The sequence below is a fragment of the Rattus norvegicus genome, chromosome 5 (assembly GCF_021556685.1).
Source record: "Rattus norvegicus strain SHRSP/BbbUtx chromosome 5, alternate assembly SHRSP_T2T, whole genome shotgun sequence".
Lineage (NCBI taxonomy): Eukaryota > Metazoa > Chordata > Mammalia > Rodentia > Muridae > Rattus > Rattus norvegicus.
This window is the reverse complement of record NC_141538.1, coordinates 23338558-23350729: the sequence shown is the minus strand read 5'-3', so window position 1 is coordinate 23350729 and position 12172 is coordinate 23338558. Positions and strand designations below refer to the sequence as shown.

Here is a 12172-nt window from a genome sequence, read left to right as displayed (position 1 = left end):
TGCAATAGGAGAATGGATAAGAAAAGTGTGTATATGCAATGAGATTTTTTTACAGCCATAAGGAAGAATGAAGTTATCTCACTTGCAGAAAAATGCATATAATTGAAGATAATTATTCTAGTCTTAGAACACATATATCATATGATTTCACCTATATTTTGTTCTTCAATTTTTGTATGACTGCTGAAAGATATATATATATATATATATATATATGTGTGTGTGTGTGTGTGTGTATGTGTGTGTGTGTGTGTATGTGTAATCACATAAAAGTAGAACTCAAACTATTTGAGGAACAAAAGTAGCTCATATGGGGGAAAGGTTGAAGAAAAGGGAGGGAGGAGGGAGGTATGGAGTGAGCCATTCTTCATATTTTGGCTGCGAACTTAGCTTTTAAAAACTTGTTCTCAAGACTCTCTCTTGAGGAATGTCTGCACACTGGCCTCCCTTTACTTGGAAAATTTTGCCTGGAGAAGCAACAAGTAATGTGAGCTTCTGAAGCCAAAGGTATTAAGGCTAGATGTGAGATTCACCCACAAATCATCTGTCTCAAGGGTATGTAAGAAAACCCATCCATAGGCTCTGAACTCCTGGTCTTTTCAAAGGCAGGGGCATGCTTAAAACAAAACATACTTCATGATTCCTGAGCAGGGGTCTAGTGCTGTGTGGGTGGCATAAACATGGAGTTTTTCTACATGCACAGAGGCATCTCCGTCAGACTTAGAGACGTTTTAAGGGTAAATATAGGTCGGGTTCATTTACTAACCATAACTTGAGCTAATGCTGTTATTGAGGTTTATTTATTTCATTAACAACATTTTAAAGATTATATTAATTTATGTGTTTCTCCATTTATATATGTGCACCAATTGGGTGCCTGGTGTCCAAGGAGTTCAGAAAGGACAATGGATTCTCTGGAACTGGAATTAGGGATGAGTGTATGAAGTGGAAATTTTCAGAGGCTAAGTTGTGTCACGTTATGTTTTTCTAGAAACTGTTTTATGAGAACATATTTGTGCTGAAGCAGACATGTGGAAGGATGGTTTTCTGAGAATAGATATATGGTTGAAAGAATAATGGTGTTTGAAAGGGATATAAATAAACCCAACAGACAGTCCTTGCCACTCTGCTGATCATCATTTGTCATGACTTCATAGAGAAATGCAGCAAAGAACTTCTGGTTATGTTCGCGTGGCTTGCTGCTTCCACATACTTTGACCAATTGGCAGAGACTCAAGGTTTCTTTTGGGTCAAACTATCATTGTTGATTTGTGTTTTTCAGTGGACTGTGCTCACTGATGTTGATTCATGTGACCTGAGCTGCTGATATCCTGACACTGCAGATTGGATTTACCTCCACAACTACAGATCTACATCCTCCTTTGCTCAATTAACCATTCCTTTTCACTAGCTCTGGTTGATGGTGGGCTAGAAGGGAGGTTAAAGCATTTATGCACATGTATTAAAGTAGGTTTTAAAAAATGTAAGCCTATAGTTGTAATCAGCCATGTGGGTGCTAAGAGCCAAACCCAGGTCCTCTGAAAGAGCAACAAGTGCCTTTAACCACTGAACCATCTCTGAAGCTTCTAATCTCTAGTTTCAACTGAAAAAAAAAAAAGAAGCAAGGGTCATTCCAATATCATTTGTCTCTGGCCATATGGCTTAATAGTGGCATAACTGTGACATAAACGTCTGTACTCACACTCTGAAGCACACACTAAAAAAAAAAAACCAAAACCAAAACCAAAACCGAAAAACAAAACCCATTCTTTTCTTGAAATAGTGTCAGCATTAAAGGGCAGTTGAGGGGCTAAAAAAAGAAAAAGCAAATGTACTTCATTCAAATTCTTGAGGTGATAGTATTTACCATGTTTTTCTTGCCTTTTCCCTTATACAGTTGCAAATTTAAGTTTTGTGCAAAAAAATGAGTTCTTTAAAAAATAGTTTTCTCACATAATCACATTATCAGACGAGGTCATTACTGTTTAGACAATTCATATTCCGTTTTATTTTTTTTAAAGGTGAGCAAAACAGGTTCAGGATTCCATCCAGGATTATCGTTGAGAGCCAATACCCTTAATCCGTGCCCTGGTCAGCCTCGGTGTGCAAGTGATATTTTGTCATGTGACATTCTTTCTGGAAACTATCTCATGAATATGATTGGCAGCATTGCCATATTCTTCATCTCCAGGTATGTGCAGACTTGATGTTGTTATATTCCTGTTTGTTTGAGTGTTTCTTGCAAACATTTCCTCCAGTTAAAAGTACATACTTTATGTTCTCCATAACAGCCTCCATTTAATTTTAAAATAGCTTTTATGCCATGTAATGGTTTGAATATACTCGGCCCAGGGAGTGGCACTATTAGGAGGTATGTCTTTGTTGGAGTAGGTGTGGCCTTGTAAGAGTACATGTGGCCTTGTTAGAAGAAGTGTGTCACTGTGGGCATGGACTTTAAGACCCTTGTCCTAGCTACCTGGAAGCCAGTCTTCTCCAAGCTGCCTATGGAACAAAAGGTAGTACTCTCAACTCCTCCAGCACCATGCCTGCCTGGATGACGCCATGCTTCCTGCCATAACGATAAAGAACTGAACCTCTGAATCTGTAAGCCAGCCCCAATTACATGTTTTCATTTATAAGAGTTGCATTGGTCAGATGTCTCTTTACAACAATGAAACTGTAATACATTCCCTCAATGAATTCCTATGAGCTGGTCAGTTTTAAAATTAGATTTTTTTTTTTATTAACTTGAGTATTTCTTATATACATTTCGAATGTTATTCCCTTTCCCGGTTTCCGGGCAAACATCACCCTCCCCCCTCCCCTTCTTATGGGTGTTCCCCTCCCAACCCTCCCCCCATTGCCGCCCTCCCCCCATAGACTAGTTCACTGGGGGTTCAGTCTTAGCAGGACCCAGGGCTTCCCCTTCCACTGGTGCTCTTACTAGGATATTCATTGCTACCTATGGGGTCAGAGTCCAGGGTCAGTCCATGTATAGTCTTTGGGTAGTGGCTTAGTCCCTGGAAGCTCTGGTTGCTTGGCATTGTTGTTCATAGGGGGTCTCGAGCCCCTTCAAGCTCTTCCAGTCCTTTCTCTGATTCCTTCACGGGGGTCCTATTCTCAGTTCAGTGGTTTGCTGCTGGCATTCGCCTCTGTATTTGCTGTATTCTGGCTGTGTCTCTCAGGAGCGATCTACATCCGGCTCCTGTCGGTCTGCACTTCTTTGCTTCATCCATCTTGTCTAATTGGGTGGCTGTATATGTATGGGCCACATGTGGGGCAGGCTCTGAATGGGTGTTCCTTCAGTCTCTGTTTTAATCTTTGCCTCTCCCTTCCCTGCCAAGGGTATTCTTTTTCCTCATTTAAAGAAGGAGTGAAGCATTCACATTTTGATCATCCGTCTTGAGTTTCGTTTGTTCTAGGGATCTAGGGTAATTCAAGCATTTGGGCTAATAGCCACTTATCAATGAGTGCATACCATGTATGTCTTTCTGTGATTGGGTTAGCTCACTCAGGATGATATTTTCCAGTTCCAACCATTTGCCTACGAATTTCATAAACTCGTTGTTTTTGATAGCTGAGTAATATTCCATTGTGTAGATGTACCACATTTTCTGTATCCATTCCTCTGTTGAAGGGCATCTGGGTTCTTTCCAGCTTCTGGCTATTATAAATAAGGCTGCGATGAACATAGTGGAGCACGTGTCTCTTTTATATGTTGAGGCATCTTTTGGGTATATGCCCAAGAGAGGTATAGCTGGATCCTCAGGCAGTTCAATGTCCAATTTTCTGAGGAACCTCCAGACTGATTTCCAGAATGGTTTTACCAGTCTGCAATCCCACTACCAATGGAGGAGTGTTCCTCTTTCTCCACATCCTCGCCAGCATCTACTGTCACCTGAGTTTTTGATCTTAGCCATTCTCACTGGTGTGAGGTCAAATCTCAGGGTTGTTTTGATTTGCATTTCCCTTATGACTAAAGATGTTGAACATTTCTTTAGGTATTTCTCAGCCATTCGGCATTCCTCAGCTGTGAATTCTTTGTTTAGCTCTGAACCCCATTTTTTAATAGGGTTATTTGTTTCCCTGCGGTCTAACTTCTTGAGTTCTTTGTATATTTTGGATATAAGACCTCTATCTGTTGTAGGATTGGTAAAGATCTTTTCCCAATCTGTTGGTTGCCGTTTTGTCCGAACCACCGTGTCCTTTGCCTTACAGAAGCTTTGCAGTTTTATGAGATCCCATTTGTCGATTCTTGATCTTAGAGCATAAGCCATTGGTGTTTTGTTCAGGAAATTTTTTCCAGTGCCTATGTGTTCCAGATGCTTCCCTAGTTTTTCTTCTATTAGTTTGAGTGTGTCTGGTTTGATGTGGAGGTCCTTGATCCACTTGGACTTAAGCTTTGTACAGGGTGATAAGCATGGATCGATCTGCATTCTTCTACATGTTGCCCTCCAGTTGAACCAGCAACATTTGCTGAAAATGCTATCTTTTTTCCATTGGATGGTTTTGGCTCCTTTGTCAAAAATCAAGTGACCATAGGTGTGTGGGTTCATTTCTGGGTCTTCAATTCTATTCCATTGGTCTATCTGTCTGTCTCTGTACCAATACCATGCAGTTTTTATCACTATTGCTCTGTAATACTGCTTGAGTTCAGGGATAGTGATTCCCCCTGAAGTCCTTTTATTGTTGAGGATAGCTTTAGCTATCCTGGGTTTTTTGTTATTCCAGATGAATTTGCAAATTGTTCTGTCTAACTCTTTGAAGAATTGGATTGGTATTTTGATGGGGATTGCATTGAATCTGTAGATTGCTTTTGGTAAAATGGCCATTTTTACCATATTAATCCTGCCAATCCATGAGCATGGGAGATCTTTCCATCTTCTGAGGTCTTCTTCAATTTCTTTCCTCAGTGTCTTGAAGTTCTTATTGTACAGATCTTTTACTTGCTTGCTTAAAGTCACACCGAGGTACTTTATATTATTTGGGTCTATTATGAAGGGTGTCGTTTCCCTAATTTCTTTCTCGGCTTGTTTCTCTTTTGTATAGAGGAAGGCAACTGATTTATTTGAGTTAATTTTATACCCAGCCACTTTGCTGAAGTTGTTTATCAGCTTTAGTAGTTCTCTGGTGGAACTTTTGGGATCACTTAAATATACTAACATGTCATCTGCAAATAGTGATATTTTGACCTCTTCTTTTCCGATCTGTATCCCCTTGATCTCCTTTTGTTGTCTGATTGCTCTGGCTAGAACTTCAAGAACTATATTGAATAAGTAGGGAGAGAGTGGGCAGCCTTGTCTAGTCCCTGATTTTAGTGGGATTGCTTCAAGTTTCTCTCCATTTAGTTTAATGTTAGCAACTGGTTTGCTGTATATGGCTTTTAATATGTTTAGGTATGGGCCTTGAATTCCTATTCTTTCCAGGACTTTTATCATGAAGGGGTGTTGAATTTTGTCAAATGCTTTCTCAGCATCTAATGAAATGATCATGTGGTTCTGTTCTTTCAGTATGTTTATATAATGGATCACGTTGATGGTTTTCCATATATTAAACCATCCCTGCATGCCTGAGATGAAGCCTTCTTGATCATGGTGGATGATTGTTTTGATGTGCTCTTGAATTCGGTTTGCCAGAATTTTAGTGAGTATTTTTGCGTCGATATTCATAAGGGAAATTGGTCTGAAGTTCTCTTTCTTTGTTGTGTCTTTGTGTGGTTTAGGTATAAGAGTAATTGTGGCTTCGTAGAAGGAATTCGTTAGGGCTCCATCTGTTTCAATTTTGTGGAATAGTTTGGATAATATTGGTATGAGGTCTTCTATGAAGGTTTGATAGAATTCTGCACTAAACCCTTCTGGACCTGGGCTCTTTTTGGTTGGGAGACCTTTAATGACTGCTTCTATTTCCTTAAGAGTTATGGGGTTGTTTAACTGGTTTATCTGTTCCTGATTTAACTTCAATACCTGGTATCTTTCTAGGAAATTGTCCATTTCCTGAAGATTTTCAAATTTTGTTGAATATAGGTTTTTATAGTAAGATCTGATGATTTTTTAAATTTCCTCTGAATCTGTAGTTATGTCTCCCTTTTCATTTCTGATTTTGTTAATTTGGACGCACTCTCTGTGTCCTCTCGTTAGTCTGGCTAAGGGTTTATCTATCTTGTTGATTTTCTCAAAGAACCAACTTTTGGTTCTGTTGATTCTTTCTATGGTCCTTGGTGTTTCTACTTGGTTGATTTCAGCTCTGAGTTTGATTATTTCCTGCCTTCTACTCCTCCTGGGTGTATTTGCTTCTTTTTGTTCTAGAGCTTTTAGGTGTGCTGTCAAGCTGCTGACATATGCTCTTTCCTGTTTCTTTCTGCAGGCACTCAGCGCTATGAGTTTTCCTCTTAGCACAGCTTTCATTGTGTCCCATAAGTTTGGGTATGTTGTATCTTCATTTTCATTAAATTCTAAAAAGTTTTTAATTTCTTTCTTTATTTCTTCCTTGACCAGGTTATCATTGAGTAGAGCATTGTTCAATTTCCACGTATATGTGGGCATTCTTCCCTTACTGTTATTGAAGACCAGTTTTAGGCCGTGGTGGTCCGATAGCATGCATGGGATTATTTCTATCTTTCTGTACCTGTTGAGGCCCGTTTTTTGACCAATTATATGGTCAATTTTGGAGAAAGTACCATGAGGAGCTGAGAAGAAGGTATATCCTTTTGCTTTAGGATAGAGTGTTCTATAAATATCCGTTAAGTCCATTTGGCTCATGACTTTTCTTAGTCTGTCGACATCACTGTTTAATTTCTGTTTCCATGATCTGTCCATTGATGAGAGTGGGGTGTTGAAATCTCCCACTATTATTGTGTGAGGTGCAATGTGTGTTTTGAGCTTTAGTAAGGTTTCTTTTATGTATGTAGGTGCCCTTGTATTTGGGGCATAGATATTTAGGATTGAGAGTTCATCTTGGTGGATTTTTCCTTTGATGAATATGAAGTGTCCTTCCTTATCTTTTTTGATGACTTTTAGTTGGAAATTGATTTTATTTGATATTAGTATGGCTACTCCAGCTTGCTTCTTCTGACCATTTGCTTGGAAAATTGTTTTCCAGCCTTTCACTCTGAGGTAGTGTCTGTCTTTGTCTCTGAGGTGTGTTTCCTGTAGGCAGCAGAATGCAGGGTCCTCGTTGCGTATCTAGTTTGTTAATCTATGTCTTTTTATTGGGGAGTTGAGGCCATTGATATTGAGAGATATTAAGGAATAGTGATTGTTTCCCTTTATATTCATATTTGGATGTGAGGTTATGTTTGTGTGCTTTCATTCTCTTTGTTTTGTTGCCAAGACGATTAGTTTCTTGCTTCTTCTAGGGTATAGCTTGCCTCCTTATGTTGGGCTTTACCATTTATTATCCTTTGTAGTGCTGGATTTGTAGAAACATATTGTGTAAATTTGGTTTTGTCATGGAATATCTTGGTTTCTCCATCAATGTTAATTGAGAGTTTTGCTGGATACAGTAACCTGGGCTGGCATTTGTGTTCTCTTAGGGTCTGTATGACATCAGTCCAGGATCTTCTGGCCTTCATAGTTTCTGGCGAGAAGTCTGGTGTGATTCTGATAGGTCTGCCTTTATATGTTACTTGACCTTTTTCCCTTACTGCTTTTAATATTCTTTCTTTATTTTGTGCGTTTGGTGTTTTGACAATTATGTGACGGGAGGTGTTTCTTTTCTGGTCCAATCTATTTGGAGTTCTGTAGGCTTCTTGTATGTCTATGGGTATCTCTTTTTTTAGGTTAGGGAAGTTTTCTTCTATGATTTTGTTGAAGATATTTACTGGTCCTTTGAGCTGGGAGTCTTCACTCTCTTCTATGCCTATTATCCTTAGGTTTGATCATCTCATTGAGTCCTGGATTTCCTGTATGTTTTGGACCAGTAGCTTTTTCCGCTTTACATTATCTTTGACAGTTGAGTCAATGATTTCTATGGAATCTTCTGCTCCTGAGATTCTCTCTTCCATCTCTTGTATTCTGTTGGTGAAGCTTGTATCTACAGTTCCTTGTCTTTTCTTTTGGTTTTCTATATCCAGGGTTGTTTCCATGTGTTCTTTCTTGATTGTTTCTATTTCTATTTTTATTCCTTCAACTGTTTGATTGTGTTTTCCTGGAATTCTTTCAGGGATTTTTGTGTCTCCTCTCTATGGGCTTCTACTTGTTTATTTATGTTTTCCTGGAATTCTTTCAGGGATTTTTGCGATTCTTTCAGGCATTTTTGAGATTCCTCTCTGTAGGCTTCTACTTGTTCTCTAAGGGAATTCTTCATGTCTTTCTTGAAGTCCTTGAATCATGATCAAAAATGATTTTGGAACTAGATCTTGCTTTTCTGCTGTGTTTGGATATTCCATGTTTGTTTTGATTGGAGAATTGGGCTCCGATGTTGCCATTTAGTCTTGGTTTCTGTTGCTTGGGTCCTGCGCTTGCCTCTCGCCATCAGATTATCTCTAGTGTTACTTTGTTCTGCTATTTCTGACAGTGGCTAGACTGTCCTATAAGCCTGTGTGTCAGGAGTGCTGTAGACCTGTTTTCCTCTCTTTCAGTCAGTTATGGGGACAGAGTGTTCTGCTTTCGGGCGTGTAGTTTTTCCTCTCTACAGGTCTTCAGCTGTTCCTGTGGGCCTGTGTCTTGAGTTCACCAGGCAGCTTTCTTGCAGCAGAAAATTTGGTCTTACCTGTGGTCCTGAGGCTCAAGTTCGCTCGCGGGGTGCTGCCCAGGGGCTCTCTGCAGCGGCAGCAACCAGGAAGACCTGTGCCGCCCCTTCTGGGAGCTTCAGTGCACCAGGGTTCCAGATGGTCTTTGGCTTTTTCCTCTGGCGTCCGAAATGTGTGTGCAGGGAGCAGTCTCTTCTGGTTTCCCAGGCTTCTAGATTTTGTTTTTTTACAAACCTTCTTTCTTACTGAAAGTATAATAAAAATTATAATCTTAATTATATTTGTGACTAACATTTTGCTTGTTACTTTTAAGATATATGTTTTAGAACTAAAATTCTTCATGTTGGATGTGCTTTTGAGCACATGTGTTCATGTGTGTACGTGCGTGTGTGTGTGTGTGTGTGTGTGTGTGGGTGTGTGTGTGTGTGTGTGTGTGTGTGTGTGTCAGCTCTCATACGAATGGAAGGAATTAGACAGCCTCAGGTGGTATTCCTCAGAACTGTTACCTATCTTATAGTTTGAGACACGATCTCTCTGAATTAGGATTTACTAAGAAGGCTCAGCTGGCTGGCCAGAGAGCCTCAGGGATCTTTCTATTTCATTTTTCCCCACTAGTAGGATTATAAATACATACTATCATATTCATTTTAAAATATGGGCTGTGGGAATTGAACTCAAGTCCTTGTCTTTGCATGGCAATCTCTTTACCCACTGTGCCCTCACCTTAGTCCCGGAATTGAAGCTCTTAATCTAGCACTCCGTGTTTTGGTTCTTGCTATATTGCTGTGAACAGACACCAAGACTAGGGAACATTATGATTGCAAGAAAAAAGAATTTAATTTTAATGGAGCTTATTTAGAGTTACAGAGTGTTAATCCATAAAATTGTTATGTCAAGTAGCATGGCATTTAAACTGAGAGCTTACATCTAATCCACAAAGATGGAGGAAGGGAAGGGTGGGGACAGAACCAGAGCCAGACAAAATGAAGGGACAGGGACAGACAGATGTGGGGGGGGGGAGGCACTAGTGTGTGCTTTTAAAACATCAAAGCCCCCTGCCAGTGACACAGAATCCCCAACAAGGTTACACTTCCTAATCCTTTCTAAAACAATGCCACCAACTGAAGACCATGTATTCAAAAATAAAAATGGGTTTATAGGTCCTATTCTCATTCAAACCAACAAGCTCACAGCTATAGTTTCCATTCACACTGTGGAATTCAAGGTAATGTTTTGTGTACTTGTACATAATTTGGGAGACCAATTCTGTTTTAATTATGGTTCTTTATAGGAACAGAGTAATAGAAGAAATATCTATCTATATCGATGTATCTGTCTCCCAGATTTATTAAGAGTGACTTTGAGGCTATGGGCCAGCTAGTCCAACAATGGCCATCTGTCAAGGAAAGTCCAAGAACAGGGTAATTTCTTCAATCTATAAAGCTAGATGTCTTATCTGATCTTCAATATATATTGGAGTCCAAAGGAAGTAGGCCTGAATGCCAGTGATAGAATGAATTTTCCAGCAATAGTAAGGAGAAAAAGGCAAATAGAGACACTGGGCTTGGCATGGGGTTTTGAACCTGAAATCTTACCCCTACTAACACACCTCCTCCAATAGGGGTACTCCTACTCTAATAAAGCAACACCTAATACCCCAATCCTTCTCAAACAATTCCACTCTTTGGTGACTAAGCATTAAAATATATGAGCCTATGGTGGCCATTCTTATTTAAACCTCCAGAGTTCATACTTTTATTAGAGTTTAGAACAACTGATAACTCCACAAAGCTTAAAGAGTTGCTTTGCTATATGCCTGCATTTAATAATTTAAGATTGCATCCTGCCCTATAAAGTTCTAACAAGTAACATAATAGTTCCGGGTAAATTTTAACAAAATGCACTTACTGAGAAGTCACACAGCAGATCCATCAATTTACTATGAACTTCTTAGTATATCTATTTCCTACTTAAAGCAGACTGCTTGTATATTTTATTGACTCCTTCAGTATTTTAATAAATGGTGGTTTTCTTTTCTGTCCTCTTCTGGGAAATCAGTGCCAACACAGAGCCACACTGCGTATCTATTGTGCAGTGGAATCAGTCTATACACTATGTCCTATAGGTATTAAAACAGGAACTGATCATTTATACAGATGTCCAGCAGGTCACATGTAGTGAGTAGCATTGCAAGACAAATGTGTAGGTGTCCAAAGGTGAGAGTGTATAATATTTAATAGAGGAGGATAATTCTTTAGTCATTGTGATAGGCAGATTCTTGAGTTCTAGTGCCATAATATTTGATGATGCTTGATGACACAAGGAGTACAGTGCATGATGATTCAGGCTCTCAGGTTATTCTTGAGAACTATGTCAAGGTCTTTTCTTCTCTCCTCTTATGTGTGATCATTTTCTTCTTTTAAATTACGATAATCCTACTGTGATCTAGCAATCCACAGTCACTAAAAGAGCTATTGACACAGAAACTCCAGTGGTAGATTGTCTTTGGATGAGGAATATTGGCAATTCTTAAAGTAGTCAGCTCTCAGGAATTGCTCATCATCTTATCTATTTTTCTGAGTTTATGTTTTTAAGAGAGTTTAGTTCTACCTCTCAGTTTCTGTAGGTCATGTCCTCCACTTTGTCTTCTCTGTTGAGGGTTCTTGTGGGTTCCAGATACTGAGGGTAAAGTTAAACCTTATTGATGGATAAGATTCCTTTAGGCTTACCTACAGTGATACATATTATCAAATTGCATACAGCTGCCTTTTCTCTAGCACTGGTAAATTAAACGTACAAACAATAAAATGTTTTATTATTTATGTCTCTGTGACTCTTTTAAGCATAGTACAGAGTTCTTTGGAAAATTCTAGAAGAAAGTATTAAATAAAATTAAACATATGACATGTGACCTCAGAAATAGATAATGGATGTCTAACATTGGAAATATTTGGGGGAAAAACAACAAAGGCTTGATCTTCACCATTTGAGTAGCTTTTCTTTCAATGTTCACTGAAATGTGTCCATCACCCCTTTCCTCTTTAAATATAATAAGGAAGCCTGGGCTTATGTCCTGCCTGTTGATAGTCTGTCCTATTGCAAGTTAAGGCAGTGGATTTTGAAGCATTGAAGTGTATTCTAAGCACTAGCCGATTTTTAGTACATTAATATTAATAAGGAAATCAATTTATTGCTGATATGTAGTTGAGTGGTATAGTGCCTTGACATTTCTATTTGATCCCCAGAATTCCTAGCACCCATCCCCCAAAAGCAAACTAATATTTGTCAAAACAATAGTATATCAGAATATTTCAAAAAATTAAAACTCAATATTATATGTAATTTCTTACCTGTAAGAAAGACTCACTGAGTCTTTGAACTTGGTACTGATTTCATGTTTAAAGTAGTGTAATGCAAATTGCTAAGAGATAGTTAGAAAACAAAAATATTTTTAAAAAGGCTAAGCAATATCTTTTGAAATAT

General features: G+C 38.8%; 1 protein-coding gene across 2 annotated transcripts in view; it reads right to left on the bottom strand.

The window, feature by feature from the left end:
- Positions 1-12172, bottom strand: part of LOC108350924 (uncharacterized) — a 35274-nt gene that overhangs the window by 6897 nt on the left and 16205 nt on the right. Inside the window, exon 2 of one of the 2 annotated variants that reach the window (XM_087551475.1) lies at positions 8710-8934. The exons of the other annotated variant lie outside the window; for it this stretch is intronic. Coding sequence (XP_087407601.1) covers positions 8710-8934 — 225 coding nt within the window. The remainder of the gene's footprint in view (positions 1-8709; positions 8935-12172) is intronic. 2 annotated transcript variants of the gene reach the window in all.